General features: G+C 46.0%; 1 protein-coding gene and 1 long non-coding RNA gene across 7 annotated transcripts in view; one reads left to right on the top strand and one right to left on the bottom strand.

Annotated features, from left to right (window-relative positions):
* Positions 1-271: 271 nt before the first annotated feature.
* On the bottom strand, positions 272-21,749 carry LOC123579990. Its single transcript, XR_006703053.1, has 2 exons — positions 21,639-21,749; positions 272-3,424 (listed from the first exon to the last, which is right to left on the bottom strand). It is a non-coding gene; the product is annotated as an uncharacterized LOC123579990 (long non-coding RNA).
* TSHZ2 (teashirt zinc finger homeobox 2) overlaps positions 20,853-25,615 on the top strand; it is a 458,545-nt gene continuing 453,782 nt past the window's right edge. For 3 of the 6 annotated variants that reach the window (XM_045444195.1, XM_045444196.1, XM_045444197.1), the window contains exon 1: positions 21,306-21,912. In XM_045444195.1, coding sequence (XP_045300151.1) covers positions 21,873-21,912 — 40 coding nt within the window. In that variant the 5' untranslated portion in view covers positions 21,306-21,872. Of the gene's footprint in view, positions 21,913-25,615 lie in introns of all 6 variants that reach the window. The other 3 variants (XM_045444200.1, XM_045444199.1, XM_045444198.1) reach the window with 2 other exon arrangements.

The following is a 25,615-nucleotide window of genomic DNA, read 5'->3' as shown; positions in this document are numbered from 1 at the left end:
CAGGGCACAGGGGCAGAGGGGGACAGAGAATCTTAAGCAGGCTCCACACTCAGTGCAGAGCCCATTGCAGGGCTCGATCCCACAACCCTGCGATCATGACCTGAGCTGAAATCAAGAGTCAGACACGCAACTGACTGAGCCACCCAGGTGCCCCTTTCTGGTGGTTTCTATCCTTCTTCCGTCTCTAACTTTCTTGACCGCTACCATTATTTGTCCTAAAATTAACAATTATAAGTTGCAATAATTTTTTTAAAGAAATGAGAAGCCGAAAGACAATTTCAAAATTTTTATTGTCATTTGTCACTAAAAACGTTGAATAAATAGCTCTTCTTATTTCTTGCCTTTTGTCAAGGAAGTTGGCCAACCATCTTTCTGACCATAGAGTTATTTATGTTATTTCTAAGACACATTGTCTCAAAAAGGATTTGAATCTGCTCTGAGAAGTAAAGATTTGGTTGTCTTATTAATCTGTGATTTTGGGGGGTAAGAATAGAAATCAATTTATCTAGCTGATGCAAAATGCCCATTTATCTTTTGTACAAGGGTAGGGGTAATTCAGAGGGCATTAAAAGACTAGGGTGTGAGCCAACCCTCCCAAGAGACGGGTTCAGTAAATAGAAAGCCATCGAGGTATATTTTCTCTCTCGCTCACTCTCCTTTCCTTTCCTTTCTACTTCACTTGCTTTGCTCTAGACTATAATCATGAAAGACAAGTTTCCTCTGAGCTACATCTGTTTGGTGGAAGATGGTCTCCCCAGCTGTTACATGACTCGGGTTCTGTGATCGTTCCCGGAAGACAGAATGTGATTGGCTGACTCGAGTCATGTGTTCTTGCTCTGTCCAATAGAGGACAAATACAGCACAAAACTGACTGCCAAGGACCCATCCCCGTGGACTGCAGCCCCTTCTCAGAGTTAAGAGAACTTCGGTGAGCTGCCAGTGTGCTAGTTATTAACTTGTTGTTTCTCAGCTCCAAATCCCTCACCTAAATCTGCTCTGTGGGGCAGGGGGGTGGGGCCCTGCAAATTACGTACCTTCTTGGCCAACTTGAGACAAAAGGATGTCTAAAAGAGAACTCCAGCTAAAGCCAGCCTGGCCAAGCTTGGCTGTGAGAACCAGGTGGGTAGTTCAGATGCCTAACACCGAGAATGCCATGCAGTCCCTTGAATTCCAGGTCTAGACTATAGTCCAAGTGCCCATCTATTGGCTACTGAGGATAATGGACTAAGAAGAGAAATTTTAAACACCTCTTCTTTGAAGAAATCTATAAATATGAGCTCTTTAAATCATCCCAAAGCAACTCTAATGTCGCCACATTTGAAGAATTTTATTTTAAGAAATCACTTCAGTAGGGTTCTTTTCGGAGGACTCTAAAGGCAAGCAGAGGGACGGTTGCATTTGTAGCTTCAAGTGCTGTAGGAGTCAACACAAGGTAGATGATAGTGAAGACTAAAGCCCTTTGGGCAGAGGTTCCAGCTGTTGGCTGGCTAGGATAAAATCCTATCGGTGCCACACCATAGCCCTGCAAAGTTGAATAAGCAATGTAACCTTGACGTGGCTCTGTTTCTTCATCAGCAATGTTGAGCTTATGAGTGTAGCTGCCATATACAATTGTGAAGGTTGGATGGGGTGGTCCATTCAAAGTGGCCAGCTATCTTGACCTGGCAAGTCTTAGGCCTGTACTAAAGTTAAGAACTCATTAAATGCCCACATTATCCTACTTATTCTTACTGGCCTTTTGGGTTTTGAGGTCCTTTGAATTTTATCCCAGAGGCTATGGGGGGGCCACTGGAATGAATTAAGCCATCCACACTAAATTCCATCTGTGCACTGAGTGACTAGGAACCCAGAGAAAAAAGAGAAAATTATGTGGACACCCTAAGCACAGAGCTCAACAAAGTATGATGACTTTGGCCATAAGTGCTGCTTTATGGCTATCTGTAAAGCTGCCCATCAAAAAGCTCCTGACAAATGACCTGCAGTAATGAGAGTATGAAGGGAGCAGCCCTGCAGAACATTCCACCTGACGGGGACACAGATCATGGGAAGGGCATTCTCATAAAGCACAGCGTGGCTTTCTATTCTGTCCTCCTCCTGCTTATCCCCTGGCCCAGCCCTGTAACTTTGTGGCCTTGCCTCTCAGTTTCCAGCTCCCATTCGTTCATTCATTCATTCATGTTTTAATTTATCATGTATTCATTCAACTATCCATTCATCAATTTTTAAACAACTCATATAGCCAGTATTAGTAATCTTCTAATAACAGAAGATTAGATTTATTGGGCTCTTTCAATATGGTAGATTCCTTGATAAGTATAATAACACTAATAACAACAGCAGCAACATTTATTGAGCATTTACTCTGTGCCAAGCACCATGATAAATGTTATACATGAATTATCTCATTCTATCTTCACAAAGTTGCCTAAGACAAGATGTTATTATTAACAATATTTTTACAGGTTGGGAGAAATGTCTTAGAGAGTTTAGGTAAATTGTCCAAATTCAGATAGCTAGTAAATTATAAAGCCAGGGTTCAAAATCATGTCTGTGTAATGTAACACATGTGCTCTTAGCCACTACTTGGGGCAGCCTCAACAGAGATAAAACTCCGGTGTTTATAATTCTTGCTCAGTAATTAATACATAGGGAAGGCAGGACTTGATGTGCGTTGTAAAGTGTGGACAAGGAGACTAGTAGGAAAATGATTTAAGAAGGTAAGGTATCCATTTGAAAACAACACACTAAATCAAATAGTGAAGCAGAAACCCACGGTATGACCCCATTTTCCCAGGATAACTCACTGAGAGGGTAGTAACCTGTCATCGATTTGATAAAACCAAAATTTGAGTTCGAAGCCCCTCTAATGAAAATGGCAGGAAATCCCGCTCACAATGGTTGGAAGAATAATGTGATGTATAAACTTGCATCACTGAAAAGGCCAGGGATGATGCAAGCTTCAGGAACACTTTGATGTAGTATCATCAAGGACCAGCTTTGTTCCTCTCCGTATTTCCTTTTGCCTTCTACCTTCCGTGGTAGAAGCCATCACCTACCTCTTCAGGCCTCACACAGGTTCCTGTTGGCGGTTCCAAGGTCTTCCATGTTAGTAGTAAAGAGGCTGTTCACATCTTTATATCTTCACACTATGCGGACCACAGAAGGAGTGGCTCTCAAGGGGGAGAGAGACCCTTAGTTTTTCCCAGAAGCCCTGGAAAACTTCTACACAGGTTTCGTCTGTTCTGACTGGGTTTCTGCCATCATGGACCAAATCATGGTAGCCAGTAGGATGAGATGGCATAGAATAGGCTAGGATTATCGGCTTTAGCCAGTCAGGGTCCATCCCATAAACTGGGGCAAAGGTCAATACTGCAAAAACAACGTGGCTGACCATGGGAGAGAATCGAACTCCAAGTGGTGTTATCTGAATGAGGAAGACAAATAGAAGTTAGATAGCAACAATAACTGGAGTCCACTACACCAAACAATTCAATTACTTTGTTTTACGATTTAGTGCCCCAAAGTATCTTCCTGCAGCATATAGCAGCTCAGTTTAGGATTGCACCGAACTTGGAAATCTTGCTTTGCTCATTATCATCTTGGAAGCATTTTTTTTTTTTACACTAAATGCAGAAACATTTCTTTAACATGAGTAAATGTAGTATTTTTTTCTTCCCAAAGTGCTTCACAACTCCCAACTTTTTAAGTGCCCGGAGTAGGATTGTTGTCGCTCCTCTCCTTTATACCAGCTTTGTCTCCTGCCTAAACAAAATGTTTCAAAATATGATATTTCAGTATTAAAACCAGATTAAACCCTGCGTTTCTGTACAGGAGGGGTATTTCTTTTGCAGTTCTTTCTATGTTGTTGATCAGACAAATGTGTTTGGCATGTGTAAATTGTTGTGATCGCTTTGCTTTTTGTGACATTTTGGGAAGGGGAAAAAAACCATGCTCAGTAGATGACACGGTTTGCTATAGCGGCAATATAAAAATTTGAAATTCTTAACCAATTTAGCATTTCCCCTTGCAGCCACACCATCTATCACAGAGAAGTGATATTCTGGGGGACACAAGCCAATCAGAGGATTGGAGTGTAATTTTTACAAAACAAATGTATGTATAAATTATCACTCTCTTCTCTCCTCTCCATAAATAGCGACACTAATAGATCCAGAGCGTGAGATACGGGAAGGGATGCCTTGTTCTACAACAATTCATCTTGTCTGGGAAAAGCAGAGTTGAGAAATCTGATCAGTTAAGATGTATGGCTCGACCTGAACATTGTCCGGCATCTTCTGACTACGGTGTGGAAGGAATGTATGGTTTTTGCCTGGAAGAGAGAGTGTGGCTGGATGTGCGTGTGTGTGCGTGTGTGTGTGCGTGTGTGTGTGAAGGGAGAGAGACTTACGGTCTAAGGCATGATTGAGCTACAACCATGTTTTACTTGGTTTGCACAGAATTTATAAAATTGAACACTTTTTAAAAATGATTTTCTAAAGATCTAGAGATTTTTCCTAACAGGGAAAACAACAGACTGGAATCCTATATGGATTTCGTAGAGAGGTTGCCTCCTCTTGACAGGGCATAAGCTCTCCAGTATGCCTCAGTCCCACCATTCCCAATTCCCTAGATCCAACGCATTCCATGTTGGAAGTTTCCTGGATACAACGGGCAGTTGAGTTCATGGGCCTTAATCTAATGAGAGCCACAGGGCTCAATAATCCAGTGACTTTTCGACCCTCTGTGCTTTAAAAATTTGTCTGAGATTGGGGCGCCTGGGGGGCTTAGTCCGTTGAGCATCTGACTTCAGCTCAGGTCATGATCTCACAGTCCGTGGGTTCGAGCCCCGCGTCGGGCTCTGTGCTGACAGTTCAGAGCCTGAAGCCTGCTTCGGATTCTGTGTCTCCCTCTCTCTCTCTGCTTCTCCCTGGCTCACGCTCTGTCTCTCTCCCTCTCTCAAAAATAAACGCTAAAAAAAATTTTTTTAATTTGTCCAAGATATTGCTAGTGAGGGTGGAGAAGATCTGATTTTCTTTTAAGACCCCTCCCCCCCGCCCCCAGGATCAGAACTACTTACAATTTGCTTGCATTGGTGGAAACAGAATCAATATATTTTTTAAAGAAGTCAGACAAAATATATCCAACTTTTCGGCAGTTTCAGTTTTTCTTCGGCATTCTACTGTGACTTTTGTGAGCCGAGCAAACTTCTTGGGAGGTATATTAAAAGGTTTAATATTTGCAATATAAATCACATCCCTTGTAAATCACAGTACACCACACATTATGTGCTTCCGGAATTTCTGCTAACCACAACTGCCATCTTGGAGCTAACTACTTTGTATGTTCGCAGTGTATGTTAGTTACAAAAATCCTCACCCAAAATATTACAGGGCTAACGAATGTTATATTTTTGTGTGCTTGCCCGTTTCACCGTACAGTGGTCTATTTTTCTGTCAGAGAAAGGCAAATGTTTGTTTTCCCAACTTCCCCCGTTAAGCTCTTTATAGATTAGCACCCCGGGCAGCTGTCCAGGGGACCCGCCCCTCAATTCACTTTTGTGGGAGGAAAGGAAGACGGGATGGAGGAATCGCTGAGTCACAGGACGCGTGAGCTTAAAGACCTGGCATTGGGAGATCTGTAACGTAGACTTTTGAGAGATTTTCCACATTTTAATGAGTGTATTACAAGCCACAGTCGAGTGCCCATTTTTATCGAATACTCGATATGTGTATCTAATTCAGGAGTCAACAAGTGAAGTGTGGCCCTTAGGCCGATCTAGCCAGCTGCTTGTTTTTGTAAATCAAGTTTTGTTGGCGCACAGCCACGCCCACTTATTCCCATATTGTCTATGCTGCTGTCGCAAAACACCAGCAGAACTGAGTAGCTCTAACAGAGGCCGACAGGGCTGCAAAGCCCAAATATGAACTGTGTGGTCCTTGAAGAACAATTTTCAACCTCTGATCTAATTCTCTAACATGGTAGAAATACGTTACTACTTGTTAAGTGCAGTTTCTTTGATCAGTTCCCCGTGCTCCCTGTGCTTCCTCTGTGCTCCTTCTTCAGGACACGTGTGACAGTTGCAATTATTGTTTCACTGGATGTTTTCATACCACAAGCTGCTTGGGGCACCTGTTAGATCTGAATGTATCAGTTAGGAACGCATTTAACTGCAAGGAACAGAGCACTTTTAACTGTGGTTTAAACAATAAAGCTTTGAGGGGCGCCTGGGTGGCGCAGTCGGTTAAGCGTCCGACTTCAGCTCAGCTCACGATCTCACGGTCCGTGAGTTCGAGCCCCGCGTCGGGCTCTGGGCTGATGGCTCGGAGCCTGGAGCCTGTTTCCGATTCTGTGTCTCCCTCTCTCTCTGCCCCTCCCCCGTTCATGCTCTGTCTCTCTCTGTCCCAAAAATAAATAAACGTTGAAAAAAAAAATTTTAAACAATGAAGCTTTGAATGATCTCCCCTAGTAAGAAACCTGGACGCATATGAGTCTAGGTTTGATATAGAGACCCCGGGATGGTGCCCCATCGTGGCCCCACGCTGTGACTGTCCCCCCCGTCCCTCCTGTCCCTCCTGTGCTCAGCTTGCTGACCCTTGATAGATATCACCCCCTGGTTGCAAGATTTTTTGTATCAACTCCAGGCATCACATGCCCCATTCCAAGTAGAAGAGAAGAGATGTGAACACAAAACATTCTTCTATCGAGCTTCTGGCTTTTTAGCCCAGAAAGAAAAGCACCAGCAGACATGCTCCCCCCCCCCCATCAGATTTCACTGAAAAGAGTGGATCTTCCAATCTCTTTCATTAATATGATCCCAAGTGGATAGTCAACAAAGGTTTGTCAAATGGTGGATGGATGTATCAGTGATGACGGATGAATGATAGACTAAATCTTTTAAATTTTGTTTAATTTGGTCTCCACCCTGGGCAGCAGAGGAGAGCAAGTAAGAGGGTCCTTGGTGGTAAAAAAACATTGTGGGTTATCACTTTCTCTCAACTCTTCATTTTACCAATGGGGAAAGTGAGGCACAAAAATACAAAGTTAGGGGGGCACCTGGGTGGCTCAGTCAGTTAAGCACCAACTTTGGCTCAGGTCATGATCTCGCAGTTTGTGGGTTCGGGGCCCATATTGGGCTCTGTGCCGACAGCACCGAGCCTGGAGCCTGCTTCGTATTCTGTGTCTCCCTCTCTCTCTGCCCCTCCCCCTCCCTGTCTTTCTCTCTCTCTCTCAAAAATAAACATTAAAACATTTTTTTAAAAAGTTAGATATTATAGTGAATTTTTATAGCTTCTGATTGTCCAGCATCCATGCCTCACCCTTCTGGTAACAACTTCTTAATTTTTCCTGGAAGAACCAATTCTCTCAAACAATGTGATTTTAGTGAGCCAGGTAGCATCCCTGGCCCCGAGAGAGGGTCAGCAGTATTCCATCCCCCTGGCCTAGTGGTTGGTCTGGAAATCGATACATGGCCTAAGCTAATTCAGCCAGAATGAGTGCAAAACCTTCCCGGCATTTCCAGAAAAAACAATGTGGGCCTGAGGTTGCTGGTGGTCAGCATGGGAAGAGCCAGGCTGAGAGGGAAGCCCACACAGAAGGAAAACTGTGCAGAGATCTTTGAGGTCATTGATGAGCAATTGGATGTTGCTGTTTCTGAACTAGATGTTTTAATTCCAGGACTCTCTCTATTTAAAAGAACAGAAACCCAACTTAAATGGTTCTAAGCCATAAAGGGGATGGGTTTTTGCCTCTTTTAACTGTAAATCTAGAAACAGGAATAATTCATTCAAGAGTGCGTTATCCGATGGATGGACAGTATCATCCGGAACCTAGGTGTTTTTGCTTTTTTCTTTCCATCTCTCTACTACATTCTGAGGCAGGCCTCCTCATGGTTACACAATGGCTGCCAGTAACATTTCTCCCCTCGTGGTATCTTACATGAAAGATCCCAAGCAAAATTTCAGAAACTCAGCTTCATTGGACCCTTTGCCCACCTGAGAACCAATCACTGTCATCAGGGGAGAATGGAACGTGCTGACTGGCTCATGCCCTGGCTTTTCAGGGAGGAGAGGGGGCTGCTTTCCAGAAATACACAGATTAAACAGGGAAGAGTTAGATACTGGCGTGGAAGTCGGGTTGTATCCGAAAGGATGAATGGAGCGAATGACGGAGGACGAACAGCAGTGCCCATTACAGCTATTAACCCCTGGACTTCTGAGTTGCGTGCAGTCGAAATGTTTCCTTTTGTCTTTAGGCCAGTTTGACTTCATGTTCTGTCTTTTGTGAGCGAAGCATGCTTATCAATGGTGCTATTATTGTTGGGGATGGAAACAACGCACATCACCTTCTCTTCTTCATGTTTCTCCATACCACTTTTCACCTCCTAATTGATATATTAGAGACCGTAACTTCCTTTATTTTATCTTGCTCTTCTCCTTAGACAATAGGGTTCATGAGATCAGGGTTTTGGATCTGTGTATCCCTGCCCCCAATATCTCTAAGGGTACTTGGGTACCTTCTCCATGATATGTGCTCAGCAAGTATTTTCTGAATGAATGAATGAATGAGTGAGAGAGTGGACATAATGAGGAAATAGTATCTTCCTATGTCAGAAAAGGAAGGGTCCTCAAAGATTGGCAGGGCCGTTCTCTACAGAGCACTAAAATGCCAGGCTCCTGATAGAAATCCAGTGCGTTCTCTGTTCCTCCGTCCTGCCCCATGGCAATGGGAATTCACAACCTTTCACCAACCAGTTTCCGTCTCCATCAGGGGTACCACTTATTTTATTCAAGTCCCTGAGTGTTTACATTCCTTGATGTGAATCTGGCCTGTGTGTTTGAACTCCACTTCTTTTCATTTGCAACTGAATGAGGAAGGTACCCATGACCCTTTGCTGGATTACTTTACCCACTGAGGGACTTTGGGCTTTATCTTGGTTTTGTGCCTGCGTCCTCTGCCTCCATTCCCGTCTTTCACCAGGTGCTTCTGGAGGTCTCTCTTCTATGTTCCCAAACCCTACCGTGTGAGCCAGAGCTCATCTTCTTCTTATTCTAGATGGGAGCCTGTACCAGTGGTCCCCTGGGCTGGTTGGTTGGGAGAGGCTCACCTATACAGTGGGAAAGGCTGGATCTTAGGCATTCAATGGAGACATATCCAGGACCCTCGGGTGTCCAGGTGGGCTGTCTTTTGAGAGTCCTCTCAGGTCAGAGACCAAGGGGACACTGGGCCTCTCAGGCACAGATGGCATCCAGGTGTGGCTTACTCAGCTGGGCTCCACCTTGAAACTCGTAATGAGTTCTCCAGCTGGAGTGGGTCACCGCCCTCGCATTCTCCTGCACCCCAGCAGAGGTGCTGAGGGCCTGGGTGGTTAAGGGGCGATGATATAAGTACTTGGTGCTCCTCCTAAGAATGTTCCTGAAGTCCTCTCCTCCGAGGGTATTGTGAACTGCTTTGTGCTGCGAAACCTCACGGGTCAGGATATTTAACTCAAACAAGTAGCTATCCAAACCATTGTGCACCACGAATTCACACATCAGCTGTGCATTCCAAAGTTGGATAACAGGAAATTTGAAGTCACATGGGTATTTGTTAAGAGTGCATTTTTCCATTTATGCAAATTTTTAAATTTGAAAACTCACTCTGCCACCTACCCATTGTGAAACCCTGAACAAGTTAGTGAAACGAGCGGTTCTCAAATATGGCCCCCAGCAACAATAGTATCACCCAGGGAACTTGTCACAATAAAAATCGTTGGGTCTCCACCCCATACCGCCCCAGACCTACTGAATCAGAGACCCTGGGGATGGGACCCAGCAAGATCTGTTTTAACGAGCCCTGCAGGGGTGATTCTGATGCACACCGCAGTTTGAGAACCATTGGCTTAAAGGATCCAGTCGGAGTTTCATTATATGTAAAATGGGAGGGATAATACTTGGCCCCAAAAAGTTTTTGTAAGGATTAATTTCAGTAGATTTTGCATGTAAAGCATTTAGCACAGTATCTGGCACTTAGTATGCACTCAATATATGACAGCGACAATTAATGTTATTATAATTATTGGATTTCTTTTCTGGGTGGCCAATGAATCAGTCTATGTCTCTGTGTGTCTACCTGTGAAATAGTAAAGAGTGGAGATATTTTAACATTAATCATTATAACAATAGCTAATTTATTGAGCTCCTATCCTGGCCCAGGCCCTTGGCTAATTACTTCACAAACACTGCATTCAATCCTCATTTAAAAATTTGCTAAGAGATGGGGCTATTATTGTCCACCTTTTATAGGTGAGGAAGCAGCTTAAGTAACTTACCCAGAACAACACAAGTAGTGAGTGAAAAGAGCTAGAGAAAGAATTTAGAGCGTGAGTCTCCAGAGCCTGGATTAGTGAAACACATCACCAACCGCCACTCCAAAGTAGTTTGCGAAAGGAACTATAGCAGTGGCTGTTTTCATCCCTGCAGAGTTATTTCGAAAATCAGATATTCCCTATAATATATACACCGAGATGATAGCTGTTAATTAATTATAGAAGATGACCCTCGATCAGATTTTTGCTTGAAATGGGTTTTTGGTTTTTTAAGAGGCCAGGGGCAAAGGAGACCCCCATGGTTGTCCTCCATGAAGTCCTCCGTGATTCTACATTTCTGCCAAGTGACACTCGTCATGCGGTCACGACGGGGAATGATTTGCTGCAGACAGGACTAAAGATAGCCCCGTGTCTGTCACCCGAGCTGTTCCTTCTGGGCCATAGTTTAGGGCACTGATTACCTGAGCCCAAAGAATACATTCAAGTGTCCTTTAAATAAGACGATCAATCAGAAAAAAACAAAAAAAATGAGAAACGCTTCCTTTACCTACAGAAGGCAAAGCTTCAGATGAAGATCACTAAGAGAAAATGTGAAATTGACCTGTAATTACCGTACCTGTTAATATGGGTTTGGGGCCCGATGAGAAGTGCCAACGTTCTACCATTTGTCAATACGGCCAAAAATTGAGGCACATGAAATACCAATGACATCCTAGAAACCATTTTAAGATGGGTCAAACTATACGTATATGCAACGAATTTCAGAACAGGCTGCTGAATTTGTAAAACAAATATATTGAAACACCCATCAAATTGATGGTCCAGGGTAAAATATACATTTATTCACCGCAGTATTTGCTTCATCCAAGGGTACAAACGGGCCGGGAATGAAACCCTGCAAGGTTTTCTTTTTTGAGTGAAGCTAAACTTTGTGCTTCCTGGGAGAGTTTCTGCCTAAATCTTCAAAAGCTGGACCTCAGAGATATTACAAGGCGTGCGGCACAATGTAGAACTTCCCCGTGTCCCTAAAATAACAGTCTCAACAATAGCACCACCGAACAAACACTAGTTTTGGCTTCTGCCTTTTATTTTATTTTATTTTTCCCCTCCTCGAGCTCCACCCCAGCTAGCTCTTGAAAGGCCTTCTGTTCTGTCAGCCATAATGACATCTGCTGGCGGAGACAGGAAGTCATAAATCTGTGGGTCCCCTCTCAACCAAACCTTGTTAATGCTGCCATTTATCACAGGGGCCGGGGTGCCATCTCTGGAGGGCTGGACGCACAGAGTCCATTTTCTCCCATACCCCTTTCCCAAGAGAGCAACCATTTTAAAAACAGCCACTTTCTCATTTCACATTTGCAGACCTGAAAGTCAGGCAGAGGCAGACCCCACCGTCAGCACGCGGCTCTTGGAAAGAAGCCACGATCCCGGGCAACAATAGACTCGATTTGATGTTTGGGGACCGAAGCGAGGCAGTTCTGACCACGCTCTGTCCTTCCTCATTTTAAATCAGCCCCTAACTGCCTCAAAGAGAGGAATGGAGATTTCCTTCCTCTGAGCCCTTCTGCCTCCGTGTAGGTTTTTAAAGGCCAAAAATCTTGCTATGGGGAGCGGGGGGGTGGAGAGGGAGTTTTAAGAGGATTATTGAAACTCAGAGTTCCTTTTATTCCAAACTAATTTAGGATGGTGTTCAGGTTTCTTTCTTAGGAGTTCGCTGTGTCCTCAGCTTTGATTCCAGACCTGTGCCTGTACAAGGTGTATCCTGGGTTTTGCTGCTCAGAGCCTGTTCCCTGGATCAGAAGCGTCTGCAGTGTCTGTTTGAGCTTTTTGGAAATGCAGACTCACAGGTGCCGCTCTAGACCTATTTGATCAGAATCTGTGTTTTCAGCGAGACCCCCGGGCGACTCCTCTTTAGGTCCCAATTGCTGAGGCTGGGCTACCTACCCCGGCGTTGTCAGCCTCGGCCCAGTTGACGTGTTGGGGCTGAATCAGCTTTGTCTGCGAGGGGCCTTGGCACTGTGAATATCTGGCCGCACTCCTGGCCTCTACCCACTAGATGCCAGTAGCCACCCCCCGGGCTGTGACGACCTCTAGACATCGTCACATGTCCCCTGGGAGGAAAAAACATCACCCCTGTTGGAAACCGGGCAGCCCAAAAAATGGGGTCCGTGGAGCTTCGGCATCGGTGCCGTTTAGGAGCTTGTCAGGAATACGCGTTCTCAAATCCCACCAACTTACTGACGCAGGATCCCTCGAGATCCTGCAGGGAGCCCAGGAATCTGTTTTCACTCTGCAGGGGAAAAGTACGCAGGCTAACGCTGAAGAATTCTGAAACTGCAGAGCAGAACAGGGAACGTAATGGGACGATCAGCTCGTGACAAGGCCACAGCACCATCGAGAGTGAGTCATGCGTGGCCATTGGTGGCCCTTGGCTGGAGCCACACCTGCGGGGTCTGAACCAGCTTCCCCACTTGCTGCCTCCACAACCTTGGATAAGTTGCCTGTCCTCTCCGTGCCTCGGGTTTCTCATACGTAAAATGGGGACAACAAAAGCCCTTGGCCTCGTGGAATGGTTTTAAGGGATTGAGAGGTTCCTGTTTGAAAGCGCCTCGAACAGTGCCCAGCACCACGTGCTTCCTGAGTGTTAGCAACTATTACGATCGTTACTGTAATTTGCTGTTCTTGTCCTAGACTCTTAAGTTCCTTAGGAACCACACAGGTGCCTTGTTCCCTGCCGCATCCCCGGTACCCAGCCCAGTGCCTCGCCTGGAGCAGGGGTTATAGGAATGTCAGTGGGAGGAGGGGACACTCAGGTGGAGAGAGAGGAAGGCACTGGCTGCAGGTTTCCGCTGCCAGTGGCTTGGATCTGTGGTCTGCTGCCTTCACCACGTAAGGATCCGACCTCCCCTGACTGGCTTCCGTAAACTGGTGCCCTTGCACGTGGAGACGACTGAGTTGATATTCGCTTTATCCCCCAGCACAGATTAGATGAGACCTCACGTGTATCTATATCCGAAAGCACTCCGTGAACAATAGTCGATCAACGAATACTTATAATGAAAAAGCGAAAGACCTGGGAGTCCTATCTATGTGCCGGCGTCATGCTGTGGATTTTACATTAGTTTAAAATTCCTCTCTGGGCCCCCGAATGGAATCGGTCGCACATTTAATTGTCCCCATTTCACACATGGGAAAACTGAGGCCCAGAGAGGCTCCACAACTTGCCCAAGGTTGTAGTCTTAGCAAGTAAGTAGCAGAAGTATTTTTTTCAAGTGCAGGTCTGCTTCCAAATCTACACTTCTCTTTCTTCCTGGGTGCCCACCTGGTGCCCTGCCCATTTCTTCACACCCCCATTGAACCACCCGCACCGGCGGCTCTTTGCCTGCGGGGAAGGCCAGGAACAACATCTATGCAATGACTGGCAGGCACTGACGGGTAAATACCCCAGCTCTCTCGCTCTTCGAGAGGGATATCTCAGAAGTACATTAAGCTCCACTGGACTCAACCCAGCAGGACTAAGGCTTCTTACCCACAGTGAGCAGCTGCTTGACCCCACACTGCATGTTGGTAGCCTTACTGTGTTCACTTTCCTCCTTTCCTACTGGAGTTTTCTAAGCTCATGTACCAAACAGACTACTCGCTTTCAAATCTTTATCTCAGGGTCTGCTTCTCAGGGAACCCAAAGCAAGACAACACAGGCCTTCTCAGCAGAGGATTCGCAACAGTCTTGAACTATTTGACCATTTTAAGCCTGCGGGTTCCCTCGCTGTGTTGGCCCTCCCAGCAATGGTTAAGGAGAGGAGACAAGTTGTATTAATGGGCGAAAACAGCATCCAGGACAAGTCACTTTGACATAATCCTCGCAAGCAAGGGGAGAATCTCATGAAATTTTCAGGACAATAGGATGCCTAATGCCTAATCATAATAGATAAGACATGCTCCGGATAAGACAGAAAGGTGTTCTCAGAGTGAATTATATCATTCTCTATTTGCTTCTGAGAGCTGAGGGGTACTTTTGGGCACACAGTTCTAATGAGTCCAGGAAGGAGAGCTTGATGCATAGTCGAGGTGGCATAAAATATACCGGAGCCCAGAACTTAAAGGCTCCTCCTCACATGGTTTCCAGGCTGTTCTGGTCCTTACATTCACTTAATGTCTTCCTGTGGTTAATGAAGTCGAGCAATGGAGTACTGGGCCAGCGACGTGGTCTGGATCCTTCCGCGCCAGCAAAAACACCGTCACCACTGCAGGTAGCCGCGTCCAAGGGAGAAATGTGATGTATGTTCAATGCACCGGCTCCTGCACTCCCGGCCCGCGCACTCTGCAACGGGCCCACCTGAGAAACACACAGTGCTTAATCGTTGTTGTGAAATTCTACGCCCAGCCAAATCCAAACAGTTTTCAAAACGAGAGCCCACCAACTTTTGGAGGCTATTTCCTTAGAAGCAAGCTTGCCAATGCCTGACTGTCTCCAGACTCTACTGTCACCGGCCTTGACAGGTTTCAGAGAGCAAATTCCCACCAAGCAGAACGAGACAGATTCTCTTCCGTGTTGGTTGAACAAATCCACTCTACTGGACTAGCTGTGTCGGGATGTAAATAAATGAACGGGCGTTTATCAACGGCAGAGAATAAAACTCATACTTGATATTAGGACCCATGATATCCCCGGTGACCCAGCCACACCCCACTTCTCCTGCATCCTTTCTGCTCCCCTCTCCCTGGCTGGCTCTCGAAATCTGGACCCCTATCGCTGTATCCTTTGTGTTCTGGAAACACAGAAGTCTCTTCTGATTTCAGGCCTTGGCTCCTGGTTGGCTGCCTTGTGTATTCCAGATTTCTGTTTCAGTGTTCCCTTCTCAGAAAGGCTCTCCATGACTCCCACTCTAAATTGTCCTGCCCCAACCCCTTACGCTCTGTCCCAACACCCCCACCTTATTTTCTTCCCATTGCTTTCCATGATTCTTCTGGTACTTCCTCTTGTCTGGTTCTCCCCACCAATATGATGCCTTACCAGGTGTCGTGGGAAGGAAGAAAATAACCCAAGACTGCCACCTTAAAGTTTGTACAAAACAGTACTGGTAAGAGGGATATCCTGAATGAGTTAAATGACACAAGAGGAAAGCAATGAATTATATCCTCAAGGGCAAAATCGTATGGTATGCTGGCTCTCAAACTTGGCCGCATGTTGGAATCATCTGAGGGCTTTAAAAATACTGATGGCTGGATCCCGCCCCCACAGACTGATGTAATGAGTCTGGGGTAAGACCGAGGCATTGAGTTTTTTAAATCACCCCAGTTGACCATGATACACAGCAAAGTTTGAGAACACTGCTTTTTTTTTTTTTTTAATTGAAGCATTATGTACATGTATAGAAGCACATAAATCATAAGCACGCAGCTGAATTAATTTTTACAGAACGGACACACTCAATAACAATCATCCTGGTTAAGAACAATGAAAGCCCCCACCCCACCCCCAGTAGCCTCTTCGTGCTCACTTTCATAGGTAACCGCTACCCTGATATCCAAGCATAGATTGGTTCTGCCTGTTTGTCTACTCGTGTATTTGGAATCATACTCTATAATGACTCTTTGTTTTAAGAAGACAGGGATAGAGAAGTTTGAATCACTTGGAGTCCACCCGGGAAGCCTGCCTGAAGGAGGTGGTATTTAAGGGGGGATCTGAAGGAGGTAATAGACAAGAGAGAGAAAAGGGAAAAAAGGGAGGGAAGTTGGGGAAGGGAGGGCAGCATCACTTGGAAAAGAGGCGCACAAGCTGAAATGCTCTATACCCATGACTAATGAAGGCCCTACAGTGGGCCCAAATCTTTTTTTTTTTTTTTTTTTCTGTGCATCCTTCTTTGCAAGAATGCTCCACTTGGTATTCAATCGGTCCACAAATTTTCACTGAGCACCAATACTGTGCTGGACTTGAGGATATAGAGGTGAACAGAACTTACATTTTAATTAGGAAAGACAGGTAATACATAGGCAAATATATGAAGAAGATACAGATGGTCATAACTGTCATGAAAGATAAGACAAAGAATGGCACAGATGGCCGGGGCAAAAGGAGATGACCTCTGAGTTTAGAGTAAGGAGGAAAAACAGACCTGGGGGAGGGATCTTTCTGGAAAGAGAAGACGCAAAATCCTGGAGCTGGGATAGGAGGTGTTGCGTTAACTGAGGCATTCTCCCTCCGCTCCAGAATCCCACGGGCTGCCCCAGTGCCCACTCATTCAGGAAGTGCCAAGCTCAAGGTAGGCACGTGGCAAGTGGTGGTTTTAATTGCATTGGGTTGGAGTCCAGTGATAAGACAGGCACACTAGCAACAACAAAAATCAGTAGGATAGAAATGTGCTTTTAATGGGGGCGTTCACAGGGTCCGCGGGTGCAATGAGAGGGCTCCATAGCCGCCCTTTTGTGTGAATCCAAGAACAGACACCCTGGTTCTTCCTTGTGTGCAATGACTTCTACTAACTTGATTCACTTGTTACAAAGTTCAGCTTCTGCAAAGGGGAAGGTACCCATGCCTGGCACCTTATCAATATCACCTGGGAACTTTTAAAATTTCAGATTTTCGGGCCCCACCCTGGGATCTAATTCAGTAATTCTAGGGTGGTGCCCCCGCTTCTTTATCTTAAGAAAAAAATCCCCAGGTGATTCTGACATTGAGCCAGTGTGGGAATCCGTGTTCTAGAAGATACGCTTGCCTCATTCCAATCAGTTCATGCCTTTACACATCCCAGAGTTTGAGTGTTAGATCTGAGGATGCTACGTTCCCTGGAGACCCAAACATAGCATTATCCTAAGCCACCAGCTCTTGGAAGAAGTTTCCAAAAGTGCCAGAGTCTGTGGTTTAACCAAGTATTTTGCAAATTCTAGTCATGCCTATACCACCTTTTTCACATTTTGCAATCTCCACACCCCCTTGAACCATTATTTCTTCCCTCATTCCTTAGCTATATTTATTTTTTAAACCCATAAATTATATCAAACTTCAGATCGCTACCATAAATGGAGAGCAGTGTCTTTCGCTAAGATAGAAGTAACAACTTAGGGTGACTTCAATAAAAACAAACCACTTTTTTAAGAGTCTAGCCAGGTAACTCTTGCCCCTCCCAAGCTTCTAAGCCTGAGATCTGCGGTTTCTTGGTTGAGAAATAAAAGTCAGCAATTGTTAGGCATAAAAGTTGCACCTCGCACCAAACGGAGACGTTCTCGGATTGAAAGAGAAACGAAAGGGAATAACCTTTTCGCTGTGCGATTCACGTTTTCCAATGTCATGTCTACACCACTGAACGGTATCTGGGTACCGTTGTGTTATGCATCCACCTGGGGTAGACAAAATCTTCCTTGCTGATAACTAAGCTAAATACTCTACAACAGTAGCAGTAGGGCGAAAAATACAGATTAAAGTAAGAATGTAAGTAAGAATGTAAGGGACGAGCCCTGGAGAGAGGTGGGGAGAGATTCCGTAGCCCAAAGTCAGTTACTGTGACCCATTTCCCTCCTCATCCTCTCCAAGGGTGGGTCCAACGCCAAGTCTTTGGGAGGTCATTTCAACAGAAGCCTTTGAAGGCAGGGATCCTATCTTAAACATTCCAGCCTCTCCTGTACTTGGTGCAATGCCAGGCACCTAACACAGTAGACGCCGGTTAAATGATTGCACACAGTACCAACACCCAGTCAGCAGGCATAGGGCTCCTCCAGGGAGGATTCACGGTGAGCTCGCTGAAACTGCGGTCTTTTCTTCTGCTCAGGCCTTAGGTCTGTATGTCCTGATCCTGTAACTGTGGTCCCTAGCCAGCGGGACTGGGGGTTTTACTCAGTAAGCTGTGGCCCCTGGCACTCCTTAAAGGTGTGGGAGGGAATTAGAATGAATTAGCATTAATACCCTTTTGCTGACATTGTCAACTAGGCAGTAGGACTTTCTGTGCCTCAGTTGCCTAAGGGCTAGGCTGGGATGGGGTGACAGTTGGTCATGGGCGGAGGCCAGTTGGGTGATTTAGGGCAGGCGAGTTACCTTGTGTCACCTACGTGAAAGGGATAAATGAGCATGTGCCTCCCCCCAAGTGTGGGTGTTAAGAATGATTCGACAACAAAAAAGATTAATCAGCCCTTTACAAACAGTGACAATGGCATGTGACTAGTAGGATGGGGAAAGTTATGTTTCCTACAGCCCCTAAAAGAACCATTCAGAAAAATATCTGTGGAACAGGTCACCCTAGGTCATTCTCCACAAGAGAGGGCAAAGTAGGTAGATGGGTTTAAGTGCTGGGCATCCCTATTATACTTGACCGAGATGGGTACATGGTTGGGGGGCGGGTAGTGAGGAGTAGACCCAGGTGAAACCTCATCACAGTGACCATGGTAACAGTGCCGCGCCTTGAAATCCTAAGTTATAAAATACCTAAGCCTGAGCTTGCTTTATAGTCATATAATATCGTATACGTATTGTATATTGTAACATAATATATTATAGATAATATATGTTCCAGTATACAGTTGTATATACAATATACAATTGTCCTTGTATATTGTAACATATATTATCTATAATGTATTATGTTACAGTATACAATTGTATAGTACAATATTGTAAACATATTGTATATGTCTGGCTCCAAAAGAACAAAGGCTATTTTTAGCAGAAGTTCTCAAACTGGAGTGAGCAGGAGAATCACTTGTTCAAAACACAGATTCCCTAAGCCCTGTTCCAGAAGTTTCTGATTCAGAGGGTCTAGAGCAGTGGTCCTCAACCAGGGGGCGATTTTGTCCCCTGGTGGTGGAGGGGGGGGGGGGTGGGTGGTGGGGAACACTGGACAAGGTCTGGAGACAATTTGGTTGGCAGGACTGGGGTGGAAGGGTCCGGCATCTAGTGGGTAAAGGCAGGGGTTCCTGCCAAACGCTGATATTGCACAGAACAGCTTCCACAACAAAGAATTATGGCCCCGAATGTCAGTGGAGCTGAGGTTAGATCATCTTCTGGGGTAAGGCCTAGGAATGTGCATCTTAACAAGGGCCTCAGGGGATTTGGGTGCAGGCAGCCAGAGCCCTGTCTGGGGAAGCCCTGGACAATGCCTGCTTTCTTATTCTAAGGCTTTGGCTGTCTGAGTTCCACTCTGCCTCGCTCCTTCATATTTAGGAAGCAGCTTAGACTTAACTCTCCCCATGAAGCTCTTCCTCATAAGCAAACTCTCTTCCTCCAAGTCCAAGTCTATTTGCCCTCCTAAGTAAACCTCCTGCCCCACACACATCACTTGCCTCTTTAATCGTCTCTCCCATGGGAATGAGAGTTCTTGAGGGCAGGGTCCAGGTCAGACCTGTCCTCAGCACCTAGGCAGGGGCCTGGCCCACACTGGGCTCAACAGTCACATGTTGGCTGGAATCTGTCTCAGCTCTGGTGACATCTCCTACATCAAGTCTAAAGCTACTCCCTCTTTCAGACACTGTCACAGACCCTACTTAAACATGTCCGTGGAGCTTATCGCTCTGCAGTTATCTTGTGTATTTGCCTGCTTTTCATTCATTCAACAAATATTATATCAGGAGCCTACTATATGTCTTGTCCCTTCCCATCACTGGGGATGGAACAGTGAACAAAAGAGGCAAAGTCCCTCTTCCCAACAGAGCCTATATTCCAAGAAAAGAACTAGGACAATAAACAAAATAGAAACCTATATATAATGTATGTGATATTGATATGACCAGTAGAGAAAAATAAAATAGAGAAATGGGACACAGTGTGTGTGTGTGTGTGTGTGTGTGTGTGTGTGTGTGTGTGCAAGTGAAAATTTCAAGTAAAATGGACCTCTGGGAGAAGGTGACATTTATGCAAAGACTGGACATCTGAGGGTGACATTTCTGCTCCCCCATCAGAATATAAACACTAAGAGGCCAGGATCTTCCCTTTCTCTGTAGCTTCTGTGTCTCCAGAACAGGCACACACATAGTAGGTGCTCAATAAATACTATGTAAACAAAACAAAGAGAATATGGGATTAAATTATCAAGGAGGCAGATGGGAGATGTTTTGCTTTTCTGACCATCCACGTTATAGAAGGAAGGCGGGAGGGGCGGGGGCGTTGAACTTGGGGTGGGGGTGGGGAGTACATCTTCGCGGTCAGATTAAGAGACTTGGGGGATGGAGGTCATTGCTGGATAAGGCGCCGTCCCCCTTCCCCGCCTGCCCGGAGCCGACCTAAGTTCTCACCTTCCGAATAAGTATTGTTAACGGCCCTGCAGGTCGGCTAACCAGGCCCCCTCCCCCGCCCCGCGGCTCCCTTCCCAGCTGCGGAGTTTGGCCCTCACCCTGCCCCCCTTTCCTCCCCGCAACCCTGCGGGTCCTGCCCCCTCCCCCGCCGGTGTCCCCCGCGCCTGGGGTGGGGGGGGGGGAAGTCCTCGCCCCAGCTAGGGGGGCGCCGCGAGGAGCCGCGGGTGCGCGGGGTCCCCGCCCCCAGCCCCTCTCCGAGGCGGGACACTGTCCCTTTAATAGACTCCCTCTGCCTGGCGCTCTGCGGCTGGGGAGTAAATTTCTCCCTGTCATCAGGTCGCGGGGAGACGAGGAGGAGGAGGAGTTTGTTAATGTTCAGTTTGTTCAGCGGGATCGATGTTTGCTGGAATCGCCTCGCCCTGTCTTGTGTGTGTGAGTGTGTGAGCGTGCGTGCGTGTGTGTGTGTGTGTGTGTGTGTGTGCGCGCATATGTGGGGGGTGTGAGTGTGTGAGAGGAAGCGCGAGTGCGTGCGCGTGTGTGTGCGTGTGTGTGTCTGTGTGTGTGTCTGCGTGCGTGTGAGTGTGTGTGAGTGAGTGAGTGAATTCCAGATTTTCTGTCTTTCCCAAACCCGCTCCTGTCCTCTCGCATATCATTCACCGACGGGAATCTGACAGCGGCCGCAAATCTACAGTGAGTGATCTCTCTCCCCCAGCGCGAATCCGCCATAGAGACCGGCGAGGAGGAGGAGGAGGAGGAGGAGGAGGAGGAGGAGGAGGAGGAGGAGGAGGAGGAGGAGGAGGAGGAGGAGGAGGAGGAAGAAGAAGAAAAAGAAGAAGAAACCACTACCTTCCCAGGATTGCCTTTTTCCCCCTTATCTTTACGCGCGCGTGTGCGTGTGGCGCGTGTGCGCCCCTCGTCCCTTCCATCCGAACCCGGTCTTGGATGTTTAATAAAGAAATCAAGTGTCTCAACAGTCACCAAAAAAAAAAAAAGAAAAAGAAAAAAAAAAACCAAAAACCAAAAATTTCCAAAAAAGCAAAAACAAAGAGAGAGAGAGAGAGAGAGAGAGGAAAACAAAATCCAAAACAAACAAACAAACAAACACGGCAGAACCAACCTCTGCTTCAAACCAGCCGGCACAAGCCACCCGTGTCTGCCGCCCGGAGAGGGGGGTCTCTGGCCCGTGGTGGAGGAGTTGCAGGGGGGATCGCCAGGGGGACAGAGGCCGAGTGACGCCCTAGGAGCCACCGGGCAGGAGGCGGAGGACACCCAGAGAGGCGAGCGAGCAGCGGGCCCCCGCGCGCGGCTCGGGGCTGGGGCGCCAGAAGTAGGACTGGAGCGAAGTAGAGCGATGCCAAGGAGGAAACAGCAGGCACCCAAGCGGGCGGCAGGTAAGAGACTCGGCTCCGCTTCGGGGCTGCGGGGCGCACCGAGCTCCTCGCCCGCCCTCCCAGCCCCCGGGTGCCCCAGGACGCCACCCCCTGAGCTGTGGGGGGAGTTCGCGCCGGGCGCCCCTCTCTGCCCCGCGAATAACCCCATCCCCTCTCTCTCCTTCTCCCATCTCCCAAATCCTCCCCTTTGCAGGCTCCGCTTGGGGGGGGGGGGGAAGCTGTCCCACCAAGCCTTCCCTCCTTAAACTTTTTTTTCCTCCACCCTCTACCCCACCCCTAACTTTCTCCCAGTCTGTTTCTTGCCTCTCCGGCCAAAGTTGGGTTGTGGATTTGGGGTGCGGGGTAGGGAGACAGTCCTTCCACCCCCGCATCCCTCCGCGTGGTCAGTGCCAGTGGCTTCTGGCCTCGAGGGACAGCGTCTGCGCTCGCTGGGGTTTGGGGCGCCGAAGTGTGAGGCATGCCAGAGCCCTGGGCTGCAGGCTGGCTTTGGGGCAAGCAAGGAGACTAACTTTGATCGCCAAGGTGGAAAAAACCCACCCCAGGAAAGGAATGAACCTTTCAATGTGCTTTCTAAATATGCTTGGAAATCTAATCACTCTTTCTCTTAAAAAAAAAAAAAAAAGAAAAAGAAAAAGAAAGAAAGAAAAGAAAAGGGAAAATGCCCAATAGAACATTGAAACAGCTCAGGATTTTCTTTGCCCAGAGAGAGTTGCAAACTTTGTAAATTGATTTGTAGGGTATCCCATCTGAATCTTTCCTTACTAACCCCTTCCCCTCCCCCCAAAAGAGGAACAGGTTAATGGATCAGTACAATAGACCTTCTAAAGGATTTTTTTTCCTTTTGGGTTGCTTAATTGCTTTTTTAATAGTATGCTGGGGTTTTGTTTCTCGGAAGTGTAATATGAAAGTTCATTTTTCTCCTGCCAGACCCACCCACTGAAAAATCAGCTTTCCACTTGATTGCTAGTTTTGATTTGACATTTGATTGATCACCTGTCATCTCGCTGCCTTTGATCTATTCATTCTTGATATATATCAATAAATCACTCACCATGGTAACTCAGAGTACCAGTGACGCAAGCCTTGCCCTCTAGATTCAGAGCCAGACATGCACAATTATTATCTTGTTTGGCTTTTAATGTGGGCGTTTTTATTTCTTTGTGTCCTTCTGTTGAATCAGGGCTTTAGCAAAAAGCTGAAGTTCTTACCGCCCCCCCCCCTTCTCTGTCTTTACTTTCATGCTTTAGGGGACATCAGTGAAGGCTGGTGTTCGGCAGACCCAAAACACATTTCCTTCTGTTGTAACGGGAGCGAAACATTAGGAAGAAGTTCAGCGGAACACTTTTGTAAACTTTATAAAGCCACCCTTAGAATAAATCCAAAGTTGGTTGCAAATCTGAGCAAAGTGGGTGTTTGTGTCTGAACAGGCTGGACCACCAAGTTCACCCTCCACCATGGATGGCTTGGTTCCAGCGTGAATGGCAGTCCATGTGCTTTGAAATATCCCCAGCTATCTTCCCTCCGGAGCGCAGAATTGCTTCCGTAACCACGCGTAGATTGGGTCAAATTGCGTGCGGAAATATCATTTATAAAGCTTTGATTCGTGTGTTTTCCAACTGTTTCCCAGAGAGCAAAATAATTACAATATTCTTAGTGCCATATATGTTTAGAGCTTGCCTCGTCAGTGAGGTGTTCTTTTCTGCAACTCTGGCTACCTCTTTTGAAAACCGTTTCTCCCTCCTGCCCCTGTCCGTGTCTACATTTCAACCGCTTATTTGTTAAAACTTAAGATTGTTTTGCAATCTGACAGCATTGGGATGTGCACTGGCCTTCTAGACCCAGGAAAAGTAAGCGTGCTCCGTCTAGCTCTAACAACCCAAGTTTTTGTGTAGCTAGATGATTAGAGATAACGTCCTTATTGTCCCAAAAGAAAACTCTGGGCAACAGTCCAGCAAGAAGTGATACTGCCCTGAAAATTACTCTTTTTTTTTTTTTCCCCCTTGTTGTTCCGGTAAAGGCCATCAACAACTAGGCAGTAATTTAAATTACCAGAATGACTGGACATGTCTCCTTTGGTTAGCTCATTACAAAAAGTGCATTGCTCAGAATTGCACTACTTTGATTATAATTGTCCTCTGATCAATGAGGATCCAGGTGTAGTAACATAATGCTGTATCACATTATTTAAATTAGATCCTTTTCATTAAGCTGGTATCTATTGGAACTGGCTTGTCTATTTACTGTAGTGTGTGTGTGCGCGTTTGAAAGTTATGACTCTAGTTTCAGTTCACTAGCCGATTGTATTCCTGGTGTCTTTATGTTTGTTTTCATGGCTTTATTATTTTCACTGAAGAAAGCAGAAACCCTTGTCAAGCTGAAAGGGAATCATTCCTACTGCATGCAAGGAGGCCCTTCTTACAGTATTTATTTGCTCACATATGAATAAAACAGACTTTTTTTTATGCGATGTTTCTTTCCTCCAAAGTCATCGGTGCTATGTTCCGTTGTAGCTGAGGTGGCGATTCATGAGCAAAGTTAGCCACTTTGGGATTCTTTAGGTAGTTGGTCATGAAGGGAAAAGAACAAGGTGGGTTCCAGGATTGTGGCCGTACTAACTTTTATCGCTGCCTGAAATTAAACGCAATGCACAACTGTAAGTAATTACTCCCATGGACTGATGTTGAAAGCTTGATTTCTAGCTTGATTAATGAATAATGTAAGATAGAAAAAGCCTGTGAGTGAATCAGAGCTGAAACTCTTTCCCAAGAACTGTTCGAGGCAATTTGGTTTCTTTGCATTATTAGTTTTAAGTTCCATGGTTCAGGGAATCAGTTACAGAACTTTCTAATAAAGCAGGTATGCAGATAGAATGAACAAGATGATATTATAAGTGATGGGGAATCTCGGTCTTTATTTGTTTTGTTCTACCCACCCCACCTTCCCCACCCCCCCACCGCCTTAAAAGAAGGGATGTGAGGTAGGCAGTTCTCTTTAAGGAAACAGCTAAGTCAGAACATTTCCCTCTGTTTCCCTCTGAAATGTCATTCTTCCTGGCTTTCTAAAGCTATGCTTTTCCACCCTACTATTACTTCGGGCAAGAAAAAAAAAGTTCAGAAAACAGCCTATGGTACCCCAGGGGTTTGTGTATGTGTGAGTGTGTGTGCTGGCTTCCTTGGATGTATATTTCCCTCACCACTAAAATGCATCCACTTTTACCTGAGAATATTGTGGGATTTTCTATCAGCATCTTTCCCCCCTCTCCATTTTAGGGCAGATAGAGAAGATGGCAGAAAGGTAAAATAAAACAGAGCAGTGTTTTGATTTGTTTGTATTTTGCAGGATTCAGCGTAGTTAAAAATTTTAGATTGCAGATTTACGCTGCAAACCCTTCTATTTTCTACAATCTGTCATAGCCTCTGTACACAGACATGTGTACTACATATATTTTATTTTACCACCCTGAACTACTGTTTTTATATAATGCCAGCCAATTGTAGTCGAATGCACGATCTTTGGGGCTTGTGAATATCGAACGTACGCGTAAGTTGCAGGATTCTGCTTCTTCCAGCCCAAAGAGATTAAATGTCTCCTTCTTGCTGACTCTCCTAAACTATCTGATAATCCAGATCTGAGGAAAGTCTCGCAGGGAGGAATGGCTCCCTCAATTTATTTTGTTTGTTTAATATGGAGATGAATAATGCAG

Source organism: Leopardus geoffroyi, chromosome A3, assembly GCF_018350155.1.
Source record: "Leopardus geoffroyi isolate Oge1 chromosome A3, O.geoffroyi_Oge1_pat1.0, whole genome shotgun sequence".
NCBI lineage: Eukaryota > Metazoa > Chordata > Mammalia > Carnivora > Felidae > Leopardus > Leopardus geoffroyi.
This window is presented reverse-complemented; position numbering and strand designations above follow the sequence as displayed.